Source organism: Engystomops pustulosus, chromosome 4 (assembly GCF_040894005.1).
Source record: "Engystomops pustulosus chromosome 4, aEngPut4.maternal, whole genome shotgun sequence".
NCBI lineage: Eukaryota > Metazoa > Chordata > Amphibia > Anura > Leptodactylidae > Engystomops > Engystomops pustulosus.
Genome location: NC_092414.1, coordinates 196376269 through 196396911, shown reverse-complemented (window position 1 = coordinate 196396911; position 20643 = coordinate 196376269). Strand labels below are relative to the sequence as shown.

The window sequence follows — 20643 nt, the reverse complement described above, 5'->3', positions numbered from 1 at the left end:
AACCTCCTCTCCTCTAGGTGTATAGGATGCCCCTGTGTATGGTGATGGTAGAATCACCTCTCCTCTAGGTGTAGAGGATGCCCCTGTGTATGGTGATGGTAGAACCTCCTCTCCTCTAGGTGTAGAGGATGCCCCCTGTCTATGGTGATGGTAGAACCTCCTCTCCTCTAGGTGTATAGGATGCCCCTGTGTATGGTGATGGTAGAATCACCTCTCCTCTAGGTGTAGAGGATGCCCCTGTCTATGGTGATGGTAGAACCACCTCTCCTCTAGGTGGAGAGGATGTCCCCTGTGTATGGTGATGGTAGAACCGCCTCTCCTCTAGGTGTAGAGGATGCCCCCTGTCTATGGTGATGGTAGAACCACCTCTCCTCTAGGTGTAGAGGATGTCCCATGTCTATGGTGATGGTAGAACCGCCTCTCCTCTAGGTGTAGAGGATGCCCCTGTCTATGGTGATGGTAGAACTGCCTCTCCTCTAGGTGTAGAGGATGCCCCCTGTCTATGGTGATGGTAGAACCTCCTCTCCTCTAGGTGTAGAGGATGCCTCCCTCTCTATGGTGATGGTAGACCTACCTCTCCTCTAGGTGTAGAGGATGTCCCCTGTCTATGGTGATGGTAGAACCTCCTCTCCTCTAGGTGGAGAGCATGTCCCCTGTGTATGGTGATGGTAGAACCGCCTCTCCTCTAGGTGTAGAGGATACCCCCTGTCTATGGTGATGGTAGAACCACCTCTCCTCTAGGTGTAGAGGATGCCCCCTGTCTATGGTGATGGTAGATCTACTTCTCCTCTAGGTGTAGAGGATGCCCCCTGTCTATGGTGATGGTAGAACCGCCTCTCCTCTAGGTGTAGAGGATGCCCCCTGTCTATGGTGATGGTAGAGCTACTTCTCCTCTAGGTGTAGAGGATGCCCCCTGTCTATGGTGATGGTAGAACCTTCTCTCCTCTAGGTGTAGAGGATGCCCCCTGTCTATGGTGATGGTAGAACCTCCTCTCCTCTAGGTGTAGAGGATGCCCCCTGTCTATGGTGATGGTAGAACCTCCTCTCCTCTAGGTGTATAGGATGCCCCTGTCTATGGTGATGGTAGAACCCCCTCTCCTCTAGGTGTAGAGGATACCCGTCTATGGTGATGGTAGAACCGCCTCTCCTCTAGGTGTAGAGGATGTCCCCTGTCTATGGTGATGGTAGAACCGCCTCTCCCCTAGGTGTAGAGGATGCCCCCTGTCTATGGTGATGGTAGAACCGCCTCTCATTTAGGTGTAGAGGATGCCCCCTGTCTATGGTGATGGTAGAACCGCCTCTCCTCTAGGTGTAGAGGATGTCCCCTGTCTATGTGGAATGGAGCAGAACGGACATGCAGGGCCGTCTATTCCACTCATCCCGGGGAGTGACAAAGGGTATCTCGGACCCCCTGTTCTCGGATCAATGGGGGTCTCATCACTGAGACCCCCTCCAATCAGCAAGTTTAATGTGGATAGGGCATAACTTGTTTCATGCGTAAAAAGCATTAATGACGACCCTATGTTTTCTATCACTAAACCAATTACTTACTCAAATAGACAGATTTTCCCCAAGTCCCAGTAATCTCATTTTACGTACTACCTCATATAAGCCAATCAGATAAGTCTGAGAGGACCGATTGCTCATAAACCACATGCTGACGCTGGGTTATAAGGTTGTGCACAGTGAGATACTCTAGGATAACATCTCTAACAAACCCCTCAAATATTTTCCCCACAACCAAGGTTAGACTCACAGGTCTGTGGTTTCCAGGATCACTTTTTGATCCTTTTTTGTATATTGGTACCACATTTGTTATGCACCAGTCCTGTGGAACATAACCAGTCATCAGTGAATCTTAAATATTAAAAATAATGGTCTGTCTATCACCTTAAAGCAAATCTACCATCAAGCATGATAAACCAGGGACTCTGACTCATAGATCCAGGCATCTTGACTGTGGTAATCCTTTTATATTAGTTATCCATGGCCTCCTGCCTTCTAAAATCAAGTTATAATTAAAATAATGACCTGGAAAGTCTTTACCAGAGCCCCTCCTTTCTGTGGCTTCACAGGCTATTACACTGTGCAGAAGCATTTCCCCCCTCCCATTGTGTGCGGAAACTTCCTCTACTGCAGTGAAATTACATCAGAGGGAGGGGGAAGTGCTAGGGGAACAGAGGGGTTGGCAGTGTAACAGCCTGTGAATCTACAACATGGAAGGCGTCTGGTAGCACCCAGGCTCATTTGCATAATTTTAAAGGGTGATTTTAAAAGGAAGGAGGCCACGGATAACAAATATAAGAAGATTATCAAAGTCACGGTGCCAGTTCATGATGGTAGATTTCCTTTAAAGCCCCATTTCCTTGTACTATACTTGTATTATATCTCCTTACAGACTGAAGGTTGTATTGGATGATGCCGTAATATAGTCCACAATATTGGTGTTACAGAACAGATTCCAAACTTTACACATATAATTTTTTTTAAACCGCTTTATTGGGGGTTCAAAAATATGGTAAAGAATCAAAGTGCAATAAGTGGTACATATATCATTTTTTTTAATGGGCCCATATATTTAATAAACAGAAGAGTATAACTCCAATATTAGAAGAACACCCTTCTAAAAAAAACATTTCCTACAAGCTGAACTCAAATCCGGTTCTCCCAAAGCTCCTATAGTCCTACTGCAGAATAAACTAAAATGTTCCCTATTTACCATCATTGGCAAAATTCCACAAATCTCCACCAGAGGGCAGCATTGTCCTTTTCTCCAGATCATTACATCAAACAATTGCGGAGATGATTATTGCAGCAGTGTTTTTGGGCTGTGGTCACATGACACTGTTTTCTTTTGCCCCTTACCACATTTTGCAAAATTTGTGGTAAACTGCAGAGTGTTAAAGAAGCCGTAAGCAGTTGTTGTGGGTTATAATGTTAGTTGCACATTAGGTTTTATTGAGCAAATTAAAAAAAAAAGTAAAGGAAAAATAAAAAATCTAGATGTGGTATCGCCATAATCGTACTGTCCCATAGAATAAAGATAACGTGATCATTGGGTTATACGGTGAACACCAAAAAAAAAGACTTCATTCTTTTTCTACTCCCCCTACACAAAAAGTTAAGATTTTCATCAAATAATGCATAGCCATCCCAAAATATTAGGGCTGAAAATGCATCTCATCCCGCAAAAAGTAAGTTCTAACATGGCATATTAATAGAAAAACTGCTATTTTATAGCTAACAAGGGCGCCATTGAAGAATGGAAAGACCACTGTAGGTCAAGACTGGCTCATGCGCGACCCTCCTTCCCACCTGCGCCTCACCGTGCACCCCCTACAACAAGTGATTGTAAAACTGTAAGAGAAAGTGTATAACAAATTGTAAAAGTGGGTTTCTCCTCTTTTGTGAATGTGTAAATTTTAGGACTAAATGCACTTACAAAATTAGACCATTCTAAATTCCACCCCCCATACTGTCTAAATTAGTATGAAGATCTCAAAGGGTTAAAAAGTTTCCAAAAAACTGTTAATACTAGTTTGAGGGTTGCAATTTAAAAAAAAGGTGGTATTTCATCGGGGGGGTTGTAATATTATTTAAATTTTAAAAAAAATTCCCAAATCTGGAAAATCACTGCTGGATTTGTAACCCATCTAACGTCATATTAAAATAATAAAAAGATATATTAAATTTAAAAATGATGAAAATGTAAAGTAGACATATGGGAGATGTTAGTTAAGACTTGGGTCTAAAAAAGATCATTTAGAATTTTGAAAATGGTTAATTTTTCCAAAATTTCACACTTTTTTTTTTTTTTATAAATAAATGAATAGCACACACCAACCAAAATTTACCAGTGATATAAAGTACAACGTGTCCCAAAAAATCACTTTGGTAAGTTAAAATGTTCAAAAGTTCTAGCCACATAAAGCATAACAAAAAAATTGTCTGAGCCTTATGTGACTGTGGCTGTGTCCAAAATGGTGAGGCACATGCACCATCAGCATCTAGATGGTAGGGCATATCTCCCAACCATTCCAGATCCAGCGGGACAGTCTGGTATTCCTGTTCTATCGCACTGTCCGGCTGATTACAATGATAATGCACAGAGCCAGCAGCTCCCTGCACTATCCCTGTGTCTCCTCGCCTACTATGTGTAGCAGAGCCAGCAGCTCCCTGCACTATCCCTGTGCCTCCTCGCCTACCACTGTGCTACACATAGTGCCTGCTCGCCTGCCACTGTGTGTAGCAGAGCCAGCAGCTCCCTGCACTATCCCTGTGCCTACTCGCCTGCCACTGTGTGTAGCAGAGCCAGCAGCTCCCTGCACTATCCCTGTACCTCCTCGCCTACCACTGTGTGTAGAAGAGCCACCAGCTCCCTGCACTATCCCTGTGCCTACTCGCCTGCCACTGTGTGTAGCAGAGCCAGCAGCTCCCTGCACTATCCCTGTGCCTACTCGCCTGCCACTGTGTGTAGCAGAGCCAGCAGCTCCCTGCACTATCCCTGTGCCTCCTCGCCTACCACTGTGTGTAGAAGAGCCACCAGCTCCCTGCACTATCCCTGTGCCTACTCGCCTGCCACTGTGTGTAGCAGAGCCAGCAGCTCCCTGCACTATCCCTGTGCCTCCTCGCCTGCCACTGTGTGTAGCAGAGCCAGCAGCTCTCTGCACTATCCCTGTGCCTCCTCGCCTACCACTGTGTGTAGAAGAGACACCAGCTCCCTGCACTATCCCTGTGCCTCCTCGCCTACCACTATGTGTAGCAGAGCCAGCAGCTCCCTGCACTATCCCTGTGCCTCCTCGCCTACCACTGTGTGTAGCAGAGCCAGCAGCTCCCTGCACTATCCCTGTGCCTCCTCGCCTACCACTGTGTGTAGAAGAGCCACAAGCTCCCTGCACTATCCCTGTGCCTCCTCGCCTACCACTGTGAGTAGCAGAGCCAGCAGCTCCCTGCACTATCCCTGTGCCTACTCGCCTGCCACTGTGTGTAGCAGAGCCAGCAGCTCCCTGCACTATCCCTGTGCCTCCTCGCCTACCACTGTGTGTAGAAGAGCCACCAGATCCCTGCACTATCCCTGTGCCTACTCGCCTGCCACTGTGTGTAGCAGAGCCAGCAGCTCCCTGCACTATCCCTGTGCCTCCTCGCCTACCACTATGTGTAGCAGAGCCAGCAGCTCCCTGCACTATCCCTGTGCCTCCTCACCTACCACTGTGTGTAGCAGAGCCAGCAGCTCCCTGCACTATCCCTGTGCCTCCTCGCCTACCACTGTGTGTAGAAGAGCCACCAGCTCCCTGCACTATCCCTGTGCCTCCTCGCCTACCACTGTGTGTAGAAGAGCCACCAGCTCCCTGCACTATCCCTGTGCCTACTCACCTGCCACTGTGTGTAGCAGAGCCAGCAGCTCCCTGCACTATCCCTGTGCCTCCTTGCCTACCACTGTGTGTAGCAGAGCCAGCAGCTCCCTGCACTATCCCTGTGCCTCCTCGCCTGCCACTGTGTGTAGCAGAGCCAGCAGCTCCCTGCACTATCCCTGTGCCTCCTCGCCTGCCACTGTGTGTAGCAGAGCCAGCAGCTCCCTGCACTATCCCTGTGCCTCCTCGCCTACCACTGTGTGTAGAAGAGCCACCAGCTCCCTGCACTATCCCTGTGCCTAATCGCCTGCCACTGTGTGTAGCAGAGCCAGCAGCTCCCTGCACTATCCCTGTGCCTCCTCGCCTACCACTATGTGTAGCAGAGCCAGCAGCTCCCTGCACTATCCCTGTGCCTCCTCGCCTACCACTGTGTGTAGCAGAGCCAGCAGCTCCCTGCACTATCCCTGTGCCTTCTCGCCTACCACTGTGAGTAGCAGAGCCAGCAGCTCCCTGCACTATCCCTGTGCCTCCTCGCCTACCACTATGTGTAGCAGAGCCAGCAGCTCCCTGCACTATCCCTGTGCCTCCTCGCCTACCACTGTGTGTAGAAGAGCCACCAGATCCCTGCACTATCCCTGTGCCTACTCGCCTGCCACTGTGTGTAGCAGAGCCAGCAGCTCCCTGCACTATCCCTGTGCCTCCTCGCCTACCACTATGTGTAGCAGAGCCAGCAGCTCCCTGCACTATCCCTCTGCCTCCTCGCCTACCACTGTGTGTAGCAGAGCCAGCAACTCCCTGCACTATCCCTGTGCCTCCTCGCCTACCACTGTGTGTAGCAGAGCCAGCAGCTCCCTGCACTATCCCTGTGCCTCCTCGCCTACCACTGTGTGTAGCAGAGCCAGCAGCTCCCTGCACTATCCCTGTGCCTCCTCGCCTACCACTATGTGTAGAAGAGCCACCAGCTCCCTGCACTATCCCTGTGCCTCCTCGCCTACCACTGTGTGTAGAAGAGCCACCAGCTCCCTGCACTATCCCTGTGCCTACTCGCCTGCCACTGTGTGTAGCAGAGCCAGCAGCTCCCTGCACTATCCCTGTGCCTCCTCGCCTACCACTGTGTGTAGAAGAGCCACCAGCTCTCTGCACTATCCCTGTGCCTCTTCGCCTACCACTGTGTGTAGAAGAGACACCAGCTCCCTGCACTATCCCTGTGCCTCCTCGCCTACCACTGTGTGTAGCAGAGCCAGCAGCTCCCTGCACTATCCCTGTGCCTCCTCGCCTACCACTGTGAGTAGCAGAGCCAGAAGCTCCCTGCACTATCCCTGTGCCTACTCGCCTGCCACTGTGTGTAGCAGAGCCAGCAGCTCCCTGCACTATCCCTGTGCCTCCTCGTCTACCACTGTGTGTAGCAGAGCCAGCAGCTCCCTGCACTATCCCTGTGCCTCCTCGCCTACCACTGTGTGTAGCAGAGCCAGCAGCTCCCTGCACTATCCCTGTGCCTCCTCGCCTACCACTGTGTGTAGCAGAGCCAGCAGCTCCCTGCACTATCCCTGTGCATCCTCGCCTACCACTGTGTGTAGAAGAGCCACCAGCTCCCTGCACTATCCCTGTGCCTCCTCGCCTACCACTGTGTGTAGAAGAGCCACCAGCTCCCTGCACTATCCCTGTGCCTACTCGCCTGCCACTGTGTGTAGCAGAGCCAGCAGCTCCCTGCACTATCCCTGTGCCTCCTCGCTTACCACTGTGTGTAGAAGAGCCACCAGCTCTCTGCACTATCCCTGTGCCTCCTCGCCTACCACTGTGTGTAGAAGAGACACCAGCTCCCTGCACTATCCCTGTGCCTCCTCGCCTACCACTGTGTGTAGCAGAGCCAGCAGCTCCCTGCACTATCCCTGTGCCTCCTTGCCTACCACTGTGTGTAGCAGAGCCAACAGCTCCCTGCACTATCCCTGTGCCTCCTCGCCTACCACTGTGTGTAGCAGAGCCAGCAGCTCCCTGCACTATCCCTGTGCCTCCTCGCCTACAACTGTGTGTAGAAGAGCCAGCAGCTCCCTGCACCATCCCTGTGCCTCCTCGTCTACCACTGTGTGTAGCAGAGTAGCAGCTCCCTGCACTATCCCTGTGCCTCCTTTACAGCTATTTTTAGCAGAGTCGGAAGGCGTGATGTGATGATATAATCTGTGTGCCGGCTTCAAAGTAGAGGAGAGAAGAGAAAAGCTACTGTGTGGGAATGGGGAAAGGTGAGTATATGTGTTTATTATTTTACTGTTGGGTCACAATATGAGGGGGAGCTGCTGATTACATGTGAGATAATGAGAAGACATGAATATATCTTTTTATACAGTCTATGGAAACTTCTGGACACAACTATAGGTAGAAACAAACCTATTGAGAGTGTAACAAAAAGTTGGGGACAGTGGAATATCTCACAAAATACACATCAGATCAAAAAGCTAAAAATATATGTGTCAAATATTTTAAAAAAACCTATCCAATGATACCAAACTTGGCCCCTACCCCCACCCCCTTTAAAGTATTAAAAGGAAACACCCATTTTTTATTGCAGATTTGAATTCCCCATGAAAAATTGCATTGAGTCAATCTACAATTCAAGTCATTTTAATTGACAGATGGCGCTGTAATCCCCGAAAACAAGATGGGTAGAAAATGGTTAAAAAATCGGGATATCTTAAGGAATGCACAATGGTTTGAAAAAGCAAAGCAGGAGGTCAGGGCAGGCAGCAAAGGAGCGTAGTTAGGGATCGAACAGGGGTCACAACAGGAATTCTCAACACTAGCACTAGGCCTAAGGAACACAGCTTTTTCTCAGGCACAAGGCACAAAGATCCGGCAGGGGACACAGGAAGAGGCCTGGGAATTTAACTGGGAAGTGGGTCAGCCAGCACCAATCATTGGTGCGCTGGCCCTTTAAATCTTAGACAGCCGGCGCGTGCCCTTGGAGGCGGGATTGTGCACGCTGGAGCAAGGAGACCGTCGCTGGAGCGGGGCAAGGTAGGTGAAGTTGCCGAGCTCCAGGGGCACAGGGAGGTACACGGGTGCGCCTTAGAACCGAAACATGGGTCGCAGGGGCACCCGTGACAGTCGTAAGTAGTTTTCAGTTCCCTTCAGGGGCAGGCGTAATGTGAGTCCCTGCCTCTCACACATCGGGGGCTGGTGTAGTGTGGATCCCCGCCTCTCACACATCGGGGGCTGGTGTAATGTGAGTCCCTGCCTCTCACACATCGGGGGCTGGTGTAATGTGACTCCCCGTCTCTCACACATCGGGGGCTGGTGTAGTGTGGATCCCCGCCTCTCACACATCGGGGGCTGGTGTAATGTGAGTCCCTGCCTCTCAGACATCGGGGGCTGGTGTAATGTGGATCCCCGCCTCTCACACATCGGGGGCTGGTGTAATGTGGGTCTCCGCCTCTCACACATCGGGGGCTGGTGTAATGTGGGTCTCCGCCTCTCACACATCGGGGGCTGGTGTAATGTGAGTCTCCGCCTCTCACACATCGGGGGCTGGTGTAATGTGAGTCGCTACCTCTCACACATCGGGGGCTGGTGTAATGTGAGTCCCCGCCTCTCACACATCGGGGGCGGGTGTAATGTGAGTGTCCGCCTCTCACACATCGGGGGCTGGTGTAATGTGAGTCCCCGCCTCTCACACATCGGGGGCTGGTATAATGTGAGTCTCCGCCTCTCACACATCGGGAGCTGGTGTAATGTGAGACCATGCCTCTCACACATCGGGGGCTGGTGTAATGTGAGTCCCCTCCTCTCACACATCAGGGGCTGGTGTTATGTGGCTCTCCGCCTCTCACACATCGGGGGCTGGTGTATTGTGGGTCTCCGCCTCTAAAACATCGGGGGCTGGTGTAATGTGGGTCTCTGCCTCTCATACATCGGGGGCTGGTGTAATGTGAGTTCCCACCTCTCACACATCGGGGGCTGGTGTAATGTGAGTCCTCCCTCTCACACATTGGGGGCTGGTGTAATGTGAGTCTCCACCTCTCATACATCAGGGGCTGGTGTAATCTGAGTCTACACCTCTCACACATCAGGGGCTGGTGTAATGTGAGTCTCCACCTCTCATACATCGGGGGCGGGTGTAATGTGAGTCCTCCCTCTCACACATCGGAGGCTGGTGTAATGTGAGTCCCCACCTCTCACACATCGGGGGCTGGTGTAGTGTGGATCCCCGCCTCTCACACATCAGGGGCTGGTGTAATGTAAGTCCCCACCTCTCACACATGGGGGGCTGGTGTAATGTGAGTCCCTGCCTCTCATACATTGGGGGCTGGTGTAATGTAAGTCCCCACCTCTCACACATGGGGGGCAGGTGTAATGTGAGTCCGGGCCTCTCACACATTGGGGGCTGGTGTAATGTAAGTCCCCACCTCTCACACATGGGGGGCGGGTGTAATGTGAGTCCCTGCCTCTCACACATTGGGGGCTGGTGTAATGTGAGGTCCCACCTCTCACACATCAGGGGCTGGTGTAATGTGAGTCCCCGCCTCTCACACATGGGGGGCTGGTGTAATGTGAGTCCGGGCTCTCACACATCAGGGGCTGGTGTAATGTGAGTCCCCGCCTCTCACACATGGGGGGCTGGTGTAATGTGAGGTCCCACCTCTCACACATGGGGGGCTGGTGTAATGTGAGTCCGGGCTCTCACACATCAGGGGCTGGTGTAATGTGAGTCCCCGCCTCTCACACATGGGGGGCTGGTGTAATGTGAGTCCCTGCCTCTCACACATCGGGGGCTGGTGTAATGTGGATCCCCGCCTCTCACACATCGGGGGCTGGTGTAATGTGGGTCTCCGCCTCTCACACATCGGGGGCTGGTGTAATGTGACTCCCCGTCTCTCACACATCGGGGGCTGGTGTAATGTGACTCCCCGTCTCTCACACATCGGGGGCTGGTGTAATGTGACTCCCCGCCTCTCACACATCGGGGGCTGGTATAATGTGAGTCCCTGCCTCTCACACCTCGGGGGCTGGTATAATGTGAGTCCGGGCCTCTCGCACCTCGGGGGCGGGTGTAATGTGAGTCCCTGCCAGGGTTAATCTCAGGTTTGTATGAATTTGTGTTGCTATAGAAGTTGGGTTGTAGAGACAAGGGCCAAGGTTGTCTTGGAAGTCTTCAGGAGAAGTTGTCACGGTGGAGTGAATAATTCTGCTCTTGTTTAATGTGATATGTAAAACCATGAATTACATATGTAAGAGAGTGGTGAATTTGGTTTGGGTATTCCTCATCTAAATATATAGAATTACTCAATGATTAGGGCAGGGGTGGGAGGGGCCTGATTTCTCTAAATTTCTTACTACCGTAAGTATGTTTATACCAAATGGCTTCCTATTACAAAGCACAGGGTTGTGTAGTGATCTCTTCTGAAGTGTTTGAATGCCATGGAAGAGAAAAGTGAGAGAAGTCTACTTACCTGACTGTGTATGAATCTCCTTTTAGTAAAATATTACAGAATAGCCACGATTTCAGTGTTACTGCCATCTCAGCACAACCAGCTATGTGAAGGAGCTGCACAGACTCTACAACAGAAAAATGTTAAATGAAGACTATTTAGAAAGTGCCTCAGTTTTTCATTTTGGAAACTGTAAATCTTAAGAAAATTCATGCAAAGGAGACAAAAAGTGTTTTTTTTTCTTTCCTAGCTCCTCTAAGTATAAGTCTAATCGCTCCATCTGGCTTTTGGGTGTGAAAGTTGTGACATTCTGCGCTGGAATGTGACAGTAATGAGGATATACAGCTCTACCTGAGAGATATCAAACACTTGTGCTCATAGTCTTGTTATCGGCTTGGGGTTTTATCATTACTAGCCCGATAAGGGAATCTGGCCTTAGGGCCACTTATCTACAGGGTAATGAGAATATTGCACATAGCACAGATTACGGGGTTGAGCTGTGAGGTGAGATCTGGTACAAATGTCACCTGGAAGAGCGTCATTGTGTCACGGGGATAAGGAGGTGTAACGTCAAGCTTCTTGGCCCCAATGTAGACTCTGTAGCTGTTCACACTTACCATGCGCCATATATTATGCTGGTATTAATATATTTGATGTGGAGGCCTTTGGACACTTCAGCACCCTGCTCTGGGTGGGATTTCTGTAGGGTGTAACTAGCAGAGCTTGGGCCCCATAGCAGATTTTTGCATGGGGTCCCACTACTCTTAAAAAAATAGATACATATTTCTACAGACAGATTTCTACATACAATCACACGGCATAGGTGGGCGGCTTTCTGCTCAGCACAGCAGGCGGGGCCCCATTACAGCCTCATCCCTGTGCGGTTAGCAGGGAGAGAGGGTCCCGGGAGAACGGTAGTAATGAATTTTGTTTCTGCCGTCTAACCCGGGCCCCTCTGTAGCACGGGCCCTGTAGCAGCCGCTACGGTTGTTGTTACACCCCTGGATTTCCAGATCAAACCAAAAACATATACTGAAGGCAAAAAGGGCAACAATGAGGACTTTACAGTCCCCTCCATGACTGTCCGACTCCCAAGGCTGGCAAACCTCTACCCTAGTTCCAACCAAGTCTCCCAACTCCGCACTTACTTACCTACAGTTTCTGGCACTGTACGATGTCTCCCTTCTCCTTCTACCGCCGTCAGTCTGATAAGAAGGTTAGGTTTTAATACAAAATCCTTAGAAGGTTCCTCTGAGCAAAGCTGCAATACCAATTGCAGCCCCTGGATGGGTGTGGCTCTGTTTGTGGACGAAAACGACTCATTAAAACCCCTTGTCATTGGGGTGTAATATGTAGATGCTTTTTCTGCGATTTCAGGAACATACTTCAGCGCGCGCTGACATTGGGAGATGGGATGAATGAGAATTAGATAAATGAATTGACCCATTTGATTATAAATGCAAATCAATAGTTTGTTTTACTGTACGAGGTTCCATGTAATGGATCAGGATTAAACAAAAAATCATTAGAATGTGTGGGGTGGGCTTTGTTCTGGGGACGGGGGTCATCACCGATATTAATGACATCATTGTTTAAGTTATAAGAAAAATCAATGTGTTGCTTCGGAAAGACACAGACCCTCTCATAAATTAGCAGAAGAGCGCTGGGTCGGGGGATCCCAGCTCCATTGCCTCGGAGAGACTACAATGCCCCCGTACAGATGTGTGAGGCGGTGCTCAGCGTATACTTTGAAGATAGTTCATGAGTATCAGATTGGTGGGGCCAACATCCTGCAACTACATCAATTGGCTGTTCCTGACAGCCCCCTACACATTAGGGGAGGCAATGCAGCTCTTTTTGAAGACCACAGCTTAATGTTCCTGGGGTAGGTCATCAATATGATGATCATGAAAATTTACTTTAATAGCGCACACTGTGGAAGCTGTATGAATGAATGGGGTTATGCAACCCTAGGAGGGAGCAGAGATGTGAAAATATATAACAGATAGAAATCTTGCTCAGGCTTCTATTACCCCTGTTGCTTGGTTACTTTCGGTTCTGCGGCACAGCACCCGGCCAAGTTCTGGGGGTGGGGGCATGGAATATCACTTCCTCTGACCACGGGTTGTCGCCTTGCCTGACCAGGGGACGACGCTTCGCTTGACCAGGGGACGACGGTTAGCTTGACCAGGGGACGGAGCTTCGTCCGACCAGGGGACGGCGCTTCGCCCAACCAGGGGACGATGCTTCGCCCGACCAGGGGACGACGCTTCTCCCGGCCAGGGGACGACGCTTCGCCCGACCAGGGGACGACGCTTCGCCCGACCAGGGGACGACGCTTCGCCTGACCAGGGGACGACGCTTCTCCTGACCAGGGGACGACGCTTCGCCTGACCAGGTGACGACGCTTCTCCTGACCAGGGGATGACGCTTCGCCTGATCTGGGGACGACGCTTAGCTTGACCAGGGGACATCAGGCAGAGCATCCCCCCCTGGTCAGACAAAGCATCGTCCCCTGGTCAGGCAGGACGTCTGGCTGTGTGTAGATCCAAAAACCAAATACCAGTGTATATGGGAAGCGGGAGATGATCCAGGTAAATATGAGTTCCTTGAGTAACGCAGTGAATAACAGCCATGATATCTGAGAGGTTAGCATGAGATGGCTTCCTCTTCCCCTCATTCTCGAGGTGAAGTTGTCTTGGCAGCTGAGCCTAGTGATGTCCTCCAGGTCTGCCCTCTCAGTGCCACATCTAAAGATGAAAAGTCCTCTAAAGGACTGACAAAACCTGATACCTACATCGATGTGAGAGGGACAGAGCACCACTTCACTAAGCAAGGATTCATCTTAGTCTTAAAGTTCATCCAGTTTAAGAAACCCGGTGCCCAGACACTCAATCCCTCTCTATGATTTTATACTTTAATTCTCAAGGGGGTTACGGCTGCCGGTGACAGAAAATCGTCATTATCTTCAGTACTGAGCTCAGACTCCTATACACTCATTGCATTGCCTGCGGGAGGTCGGAGTAAGAGGCACCTGAAGCTCCTTGACCTAAATACTACATATGTGACATAATCCAGACCTACAGCACCATGGGTCATTAATGGGTGTCTTATGGTCACACAGGTATTGGGGTCCGGGAACAAGTATCTTAGCTCGCTCTTATAAGAACCCAGGAACCTGTGTGTAGAGAAGATTTTTTTGGGGCTCTGTCCTGCTGTCCTCAGTGGTGGTCGGGGTGTTGACGCCAATAGAGTTGAATACATTGATAATGCAGGGCCTACTGAAAAAATTATCTTTCATCTCCACAAAGTTGGGCGATGTGAGAAATAGATTCCAATAATATAACCGTTCTCTATATTGAGGCTGAGCTTCAACAATATCATCTGCAGATAGAGAATCATTAATTCCACGGTGGGTGCTGTACAGTCAGTAAGGGGTTCACATACATTACATGACAAGACAAGAACAAAGAAGTACAATAACTACAGTGTTCATGAAACAAGTGGAAGGAGGACCCTGCCCCTGAGGGCTCACAGTCTGTATCTGGGTGAAGGGGGTGGATGGAGACATGAGGTGAGGGAGCAGAGCAGTCATAGCCTATTGTAGGTGATCCTGAACAGATGGGTTTTCAGGTTACGATTGCTTCCTTCTTCCCTACAACATACTTGAAGACTTCTTCATGTGAGGATATACTGTAAAAATGAAAAACCTCACTTTTTTATAATGTTTTAATGTGTATTGCAGGTTCAAAAAGTTTTGCTTTTCGATGTTCTCTTGATTTTGAGCTTGGACTTGCTTAATTTGCATAAACATGACAATGCAAAGCTCTCTATGTGAACCTTGGTTTTCTTTCAATAATTTAAGCAAACTAAATATTAGCTTTTTTAACCTACATAACATTATCTAAGCAAGTGTTTAGTGGTTTCTAGAAATTACATTTTTATTGGCTCATCTGCAGCTCTATTTATCCAGTCTGCCCTGTCCTTCCTTTCTACCTTGCTCCTGCCTGAGTTGTCCTTCCATTATACCTTGCTCCTCCATGCCGTTTCCTTCCTTGCTACCTACTTCTTCCTGCCCTGTCCTCCCTTTTTACCAGCTCCTGCCTGTTCTTCCTTTCTACCTCGCTCCTGCCTGTCCTGTCATTTTTTTCTACCTTTTCCTGCCTGTCCTGTCCTTCCTTTCTTCCTTTCTACCTTGCTCCTGCCTGTCCTTCCTTTCTACCTTTCTCCTGCCTGTCCTTCCTTTCTACCTTTCTCCTGCCTGTCCTTCCTTTCTACCTTTCTCCTGCCTGTCCTTCCTTTCTACCTTTCTCCTGCCTGTCCTTCCTTTCTACCTTGCTCCTGCCTGCCCTGTCCTTCCTTCCTTTCTACCTTACTCCTGTCTGTCCTTCCTTTCTCCCTTGCTCCTGCCTGTCCTGTCCTTCCTTCCTTTCTACCTTGCTCCTGCCTGTCCTGTCCTTCCTTCCTTTCTCCCTTGCTCCTGCCTGTCCTTCCTTTCTTTGTTGCTCCTGCCTGTCCTGTCCTTCCTTCCTTTCTACCTTGCTCCTGTCTGTCCTTCCTTTCTACCTTGCTCCTGTCCTTCCTTCCTTTCTACCTTGCTCCTGCTTGTCCTGTCCTTCTTTCCTTTCTACCTTGCTCCTGTCTGTCCTTCCTTTCTACCTTGCTCCTGCCTGCCCTGTCCCTTCTTTCTACCTTGCTCTTGCCTGACCTGCCTTCCTTTTTACCATCTCCTGCCTACTGTACGTTTCTTTATACCCACCTTCTGCCTACCATGTTGTTTCCTGCTTTCTTCATGTTCATTTATATATTTTGTCTTGACACAACTCATATTTGCCTTCCATCTACATGACACTTCAAGCGCACATCTCCCACAAGCAAACCTCTCTCAGCTTGCCTGGTCTCGAGGTCCTTCAGGGATTCCACTTGTCCTATAGCTCTTCTTCTTAGGACCATTGCTATTTGTAGTCCTCTCCCCCTTTATAGGTGGTTCTTAGGACACTGGGTAGCGCCCATTTTGTTCACCATTTTCCATGTATTCTAGTAAATGAGATTCAGGTACTTTGCATGTCCAACATCAAGCCTAGCTTCATCCTCCTCTTTCTCTGCAGATGTCTTCTTCTCCAATGTCTCTATAATGGGTCATACTTTTCTAATGCATTTATTTGATTGGCCATTTATGCCTAATGTGTCTTTCATGGATCATTGATGATTTAGACCAATCAGTAACCATGGTGCTTTGGAAAAAACTTCATCGTCGTCTGCTCATGTGTTGCTTCATTTTTGAAGCTTTATCTCACTATAATGAATTAGATTAACCATCAATACAAGGCACAGATGCTACAAAACTACCCCATGATCCCTTCAAACAGATTATTGGTGGGGATGGTAGATGTCAGATATTGATTGTCTATCCAAACATGATTTGTGGAGGCTCAAAGCTTAGAGAAGTTCTGATATTCCAGAAATCCTAGAACTTTGACCTCATGTCTTGTCCACATGGATTGGTGACATACAGGTCCTACTGTCTTGACCATAACATCGAGAAGCATCTCTGAGGTCTCCAAGATTAGCAATTGGGGATGAAATTTCCACAGAAACCAAATCACGTAATCCCAGCCATATTTGTGTACTTCTAGGAAAACCCAACAAGAAACATGAACCTACCTCATGGTGCTTCTGTAGGACATGGCAGATAATGACCTGTCATAGAAACTTGGTGACCCCCCTTAAGTTAGTGAAGTTCTGGTATGTGCGAGCAGCAAGGCAGGGGTCACATTTATCTCCCCTCCTGTCTTCCATAGTTAATAAATTTAGCTCTAGATTAAAAGTATTGATCGTGTCAGCGATGTGATAAATACTGCGAGGGAGGGGAATAAAAAGAGGTGTGAGGAGAATGAGGCGTGTGTGTAAATACTGGGCAAGATAGGGACAGGAATAGCCATATTTAGGGTAAAGGGGTAAAAATGTATATGCTGAGCTAATCATTATATAATCCGCTCTTTGACCTTCTCATGTATGTAGGGTCAGTACATTGTGTCACATATGTGCAGGAGAACACATGGACTATGGATGATTGCCATATTCTATATGGACTGTAAGGTTCCCGTTCCCGTCATCAACATATAGGGTTGTCTTCTACTACACTGCTGGGGTCTTGTTGTAATAGTAGACCAGAGCCTTAGCCAAATGTAGGTCCACTATGGTCACACGATCTGATGCCTTTCATGAGGTGGCACAAATCCATGTATCAGAGAGCTGTACATGGCCAATCCTACCCAATAATGGACAATTTATCTCACAGAGCATTGTCTAGACTGGATTCAAGTGTATTTGGCTCTCAGAGCGTTGTCTAGACCGGATTAAATTGTATTTAGCTCACAGAGCATTGTCTAGACTGGATTCAAATGTATTTAGCTCTCAGAGCATTGTCTAGACTGGATTAAATTGTATTTAGCTCACAGAGCATTAGCTAGACTGGATTGAATTGTATTTAGCTCACAGAGCATTGTCTAGACTGGATTCAATTGTATGTAGCTTACAGAGCATTGTCTAGACCTCAGAGATGCTTGTATTTAGCTCACAGAGGATTGTCTAGACCTCAGAGATGCTTGTATTTAGCTCACAGAGCATATTGTAGAGAGGATACAATTGTATTTAGCTCACAGAGTATTGTGTACACTAGATACAGATGTACAGGTACAGCTCACAGAGCACTTTCTAGACTAATTACTATTGTATCTAGCTCACAGATTCAGCCCTGATATTAATACTGTTCCTTTTTCTTTCAAGACTTCCCTAACTTTTTCTAGTGAGCTCTATCTTCTATATTAGACTGCTCCTATCCTCTTCACAGCTGTCTCTTTTCGATCAGTCCACTGTCATCCTCTTCCCAGTGGGCCGTCTTTTGTATTCTAGACTGCTCTCATTCTTCCTAGTCAGCTGTCTCTCGTCTTCTAGACTGATCTTCTCTCTTTGCACTCAGCTGTCTCTCGTCTTCTAGACTGATCCTCTCTCTTTGCACTCAGCTGTCTCTCGTCTTCTAGACTGATCCTTTCTCTTTGCAGTCAGCTGTCTCTCGTCTTCTAGACTGATCCTCTCTCTTTGCAGTCAGCTGTCTCCCGTCTTCTAGACTGATCCTCTCTCTTTGCACTCAGCTGTCTCTCGTCTTCTAGACTGATCCTCTCTCTTTGCAGTCAGCTGTCTCTCGTCTTCTAGACTGATCCTCTCTCTTTGCAGTCAGCTGTCTCTCGTCTTCTAGACTGATCCTTTCTCTTTGCAGTCAGCTGTCTCTAGTATTCTAGACTGATCCTTTCTCTTTGCAGTCAGCTGTCTCTAGTATTCTAGACTGATCCTTTCTCTTTGCACTCAGCTGTCTCTAGTATTATAGACTGATCCTTTCTTTTTGCAGTCAGCTGTCTCTTTTCTTCTAGACTGGCAGTCAGCTGTCTCTAATATTCTAGACTGATCCTTTCTCTTCACAGTCGGCTGTCTCTCTTGCATATGAGAGCGCTCTCATTCTCTCTCGTAGGCTGTCCCCTGTATTCTAGACTGCTCTCATTGTGTCCATAGTCCACTGTCTCTCCATCACCAGTCTGCTCCCTTTCTCTCCCCAGGCAGCGCTGTCTCTTTCTTCTCACTCCCGGTTATAAACGCTCTTTTGATAGGCAATTATTTGGTACTCTATATTTTTGCGACTCTCTCGTGCGAGACTCTGATTTATGAACATGTCTGTGAATCCCTGCACCCCCTCCTGGAGCACCGCTCTGTTTAACCCATCTCTTGCCATAAAGGAACGTGCTCCATGTACACCTTGCCCGTTCACGCCATGAACTACCACAGGCCCGGTGCCACGTTACGTGGTGTCCCGGGTGCTCCATTAGTCCTGACATTTACTTGCGTGTGCCAGGCTGCCCATTGTAAGTGGCGTGGTATCATTTCTAACCCCTATGTCTACACTAGCCTGGCACAGTATAATAACTTCTCCATGAGATCACTATGTGTATGGCGGGCACCGTGCTCACCAGATCTATACCGGGCAATGGCAGCCTGGCATAGCATGCAATAACTTACAGTAAGTCCTATAGGATCCAGGAATAGGGAAGATTGGATAAGATGGCATCACTTCTACTCACCTTCCTTAAATTCACATTCTGAGGGCTTCTTATGGTCCATCTCCCCCACCTCCACCCCTGCGGCTCCCCCTCCCCTCCGCGTCTCTGTGGTATCCCTCTCTGACATAGCTCCAGACAGCTGTTAAACGACTTAATCTCTTAAAAATAGTTTTAATTTTCTGCCTCCTATTGATCGCCAGCTCCCAATTAATCAGCCGAGTGGAGCCGCGAGGGTGGGAGGGTCCGGGGTGCCCCCTAGGGCCGGATGGGGGTTGGTGATTTCACCTATGTACTGGTCTATATCCAAGACTGCTAGGTCCCCCTCCAGCTTCCTTAACCCCCTATATCCCCTATACCCCAATATTACCATATTAACCATTTGTCTCCTGTTCGGCAGGCGCTGGCTTCTATCTACTTCATACACAACTCCCTGTGCAACGTGCAGATGTATAATTTTCAAGGTAAGAAAGAAGGTTTTATGGACAAAGATCCTCATATTCACATTATGCTGGGTCTCGTACATATCTAATATCAGCGCCTGTATTATTATATACATTCACTGTGTAATATGGCCATATATATATATAGACCCCAAATGAATGCAGACTAGACCTAGATATAAACCTTAGCTCATACCGTCTTAATCCATACAGAACCCCCCCCCCCCCCATTCGCAGATCATAGACCTGACACACAACAAAACCCATGTTCACAGACACTAACCCAATCTCTGTTTCCAGATCCTCACCATACCCCATACAGACCCCACACTCTAACACTAGTTACATATTCCAGACCAGGCTCCCTATATTTGCAGAGTCCAGATCCTGGACCTCAGGTTGGTGTATACAGGTCTGATGTGGGTTCTATATACAAGGGAAGTCCAAATACCCCATCAAAGACTGCAGGCCATACGATCTGATGCTCCTCTCTTTACGGTGTGGGAATGGATTTTCTTGTCCCAGATCGGATGACTCCATGGTCCTCGCTCTATCAACCCCTAGAAACAAACCTGAGTTGTCTACTGACCTCTGAGTCCCATTATTGTTCCCTCCAGAAGATCCTCAGATTCTATGGTGGGATGGTCTAACCCTGTCTCCCCGTATAACTGTGGTTCCTCCATTCCTAGGTGCCACACCTACAATGTTCTGGTGCCACTAAAAGATAAATATGTAGGACTTTCCAAAGTCCAGTGGATCTTTCTTGACTATCCCCGGAGAGTTGGTCATAGACCTACATAATTATCAACTTCAGACTTGGTGGCCCAGCTCTAGAACATGGTCTCCCACTATATGCCATCATGGGGATCAGTAGATATTGGTGTTAGTCCTCATTGTTAGACCTCTGATGGGTCCTTCATGGCACCAATTAATAACATGACAGATATGTGTCGATTACTTTAGACTAAACAACTAAAAGTTCTCTCAGAATACAAAGTTTGTCCCATGGAAATCTCATTTGTCAACCTCTGCCTCTTTTTATCCCTCAGAAAAGAACTTTATCTCCATCTCGGGCCATACCATGTGGATGGGGTCCCTGGAGGACTGTCCCACTGTTCACAAGGAGAGATTCCCACAAGACTTTTGGCTGGAGGTACATCATCAATATATTTGGTACAACTTTTTTGGAAACATGGCTATTATAAGCAGTGGCACTCCTGCCCACAGAATGGTTCTGTTAGTGTAACTCAATTTATGACAATAAAGCTGAATTGTAATACCAGACGCAGCCTGGGGACAGGGGTGGCTCTGTTTTTGCAAA

At 48.5% G+C, this 20643-nt stretch overlaps 1 protein-coding gene across 6 annotated transcripts in view; it reads left to right on the top strand.

The window, feature by feature from the left end:
- Positions 1-20643, top strand: part of LOC140127996 (inositol polyphosphate-5-phosphatase A-like) — a 52761-nt gene that overhangs the window by 26993 nt on the left and 5125 nt on the right. For all 6 annotated transcript variants that reach the window (XM_072149301.1, XM_072149304.1, XM_072149299.1 and 3 more), the window contains 2 exons: positions 19280-19343; positions 20372-20475. In XM_072149301.1, the coding sequence (XP_072005402.1) occupies positions 19280-19343; positions 20372-20475 (168 nt within the window). The remainder of the gene's footprint in view (positions 1-19279; positions 19344-20371; positions 20476-20643) is intronic.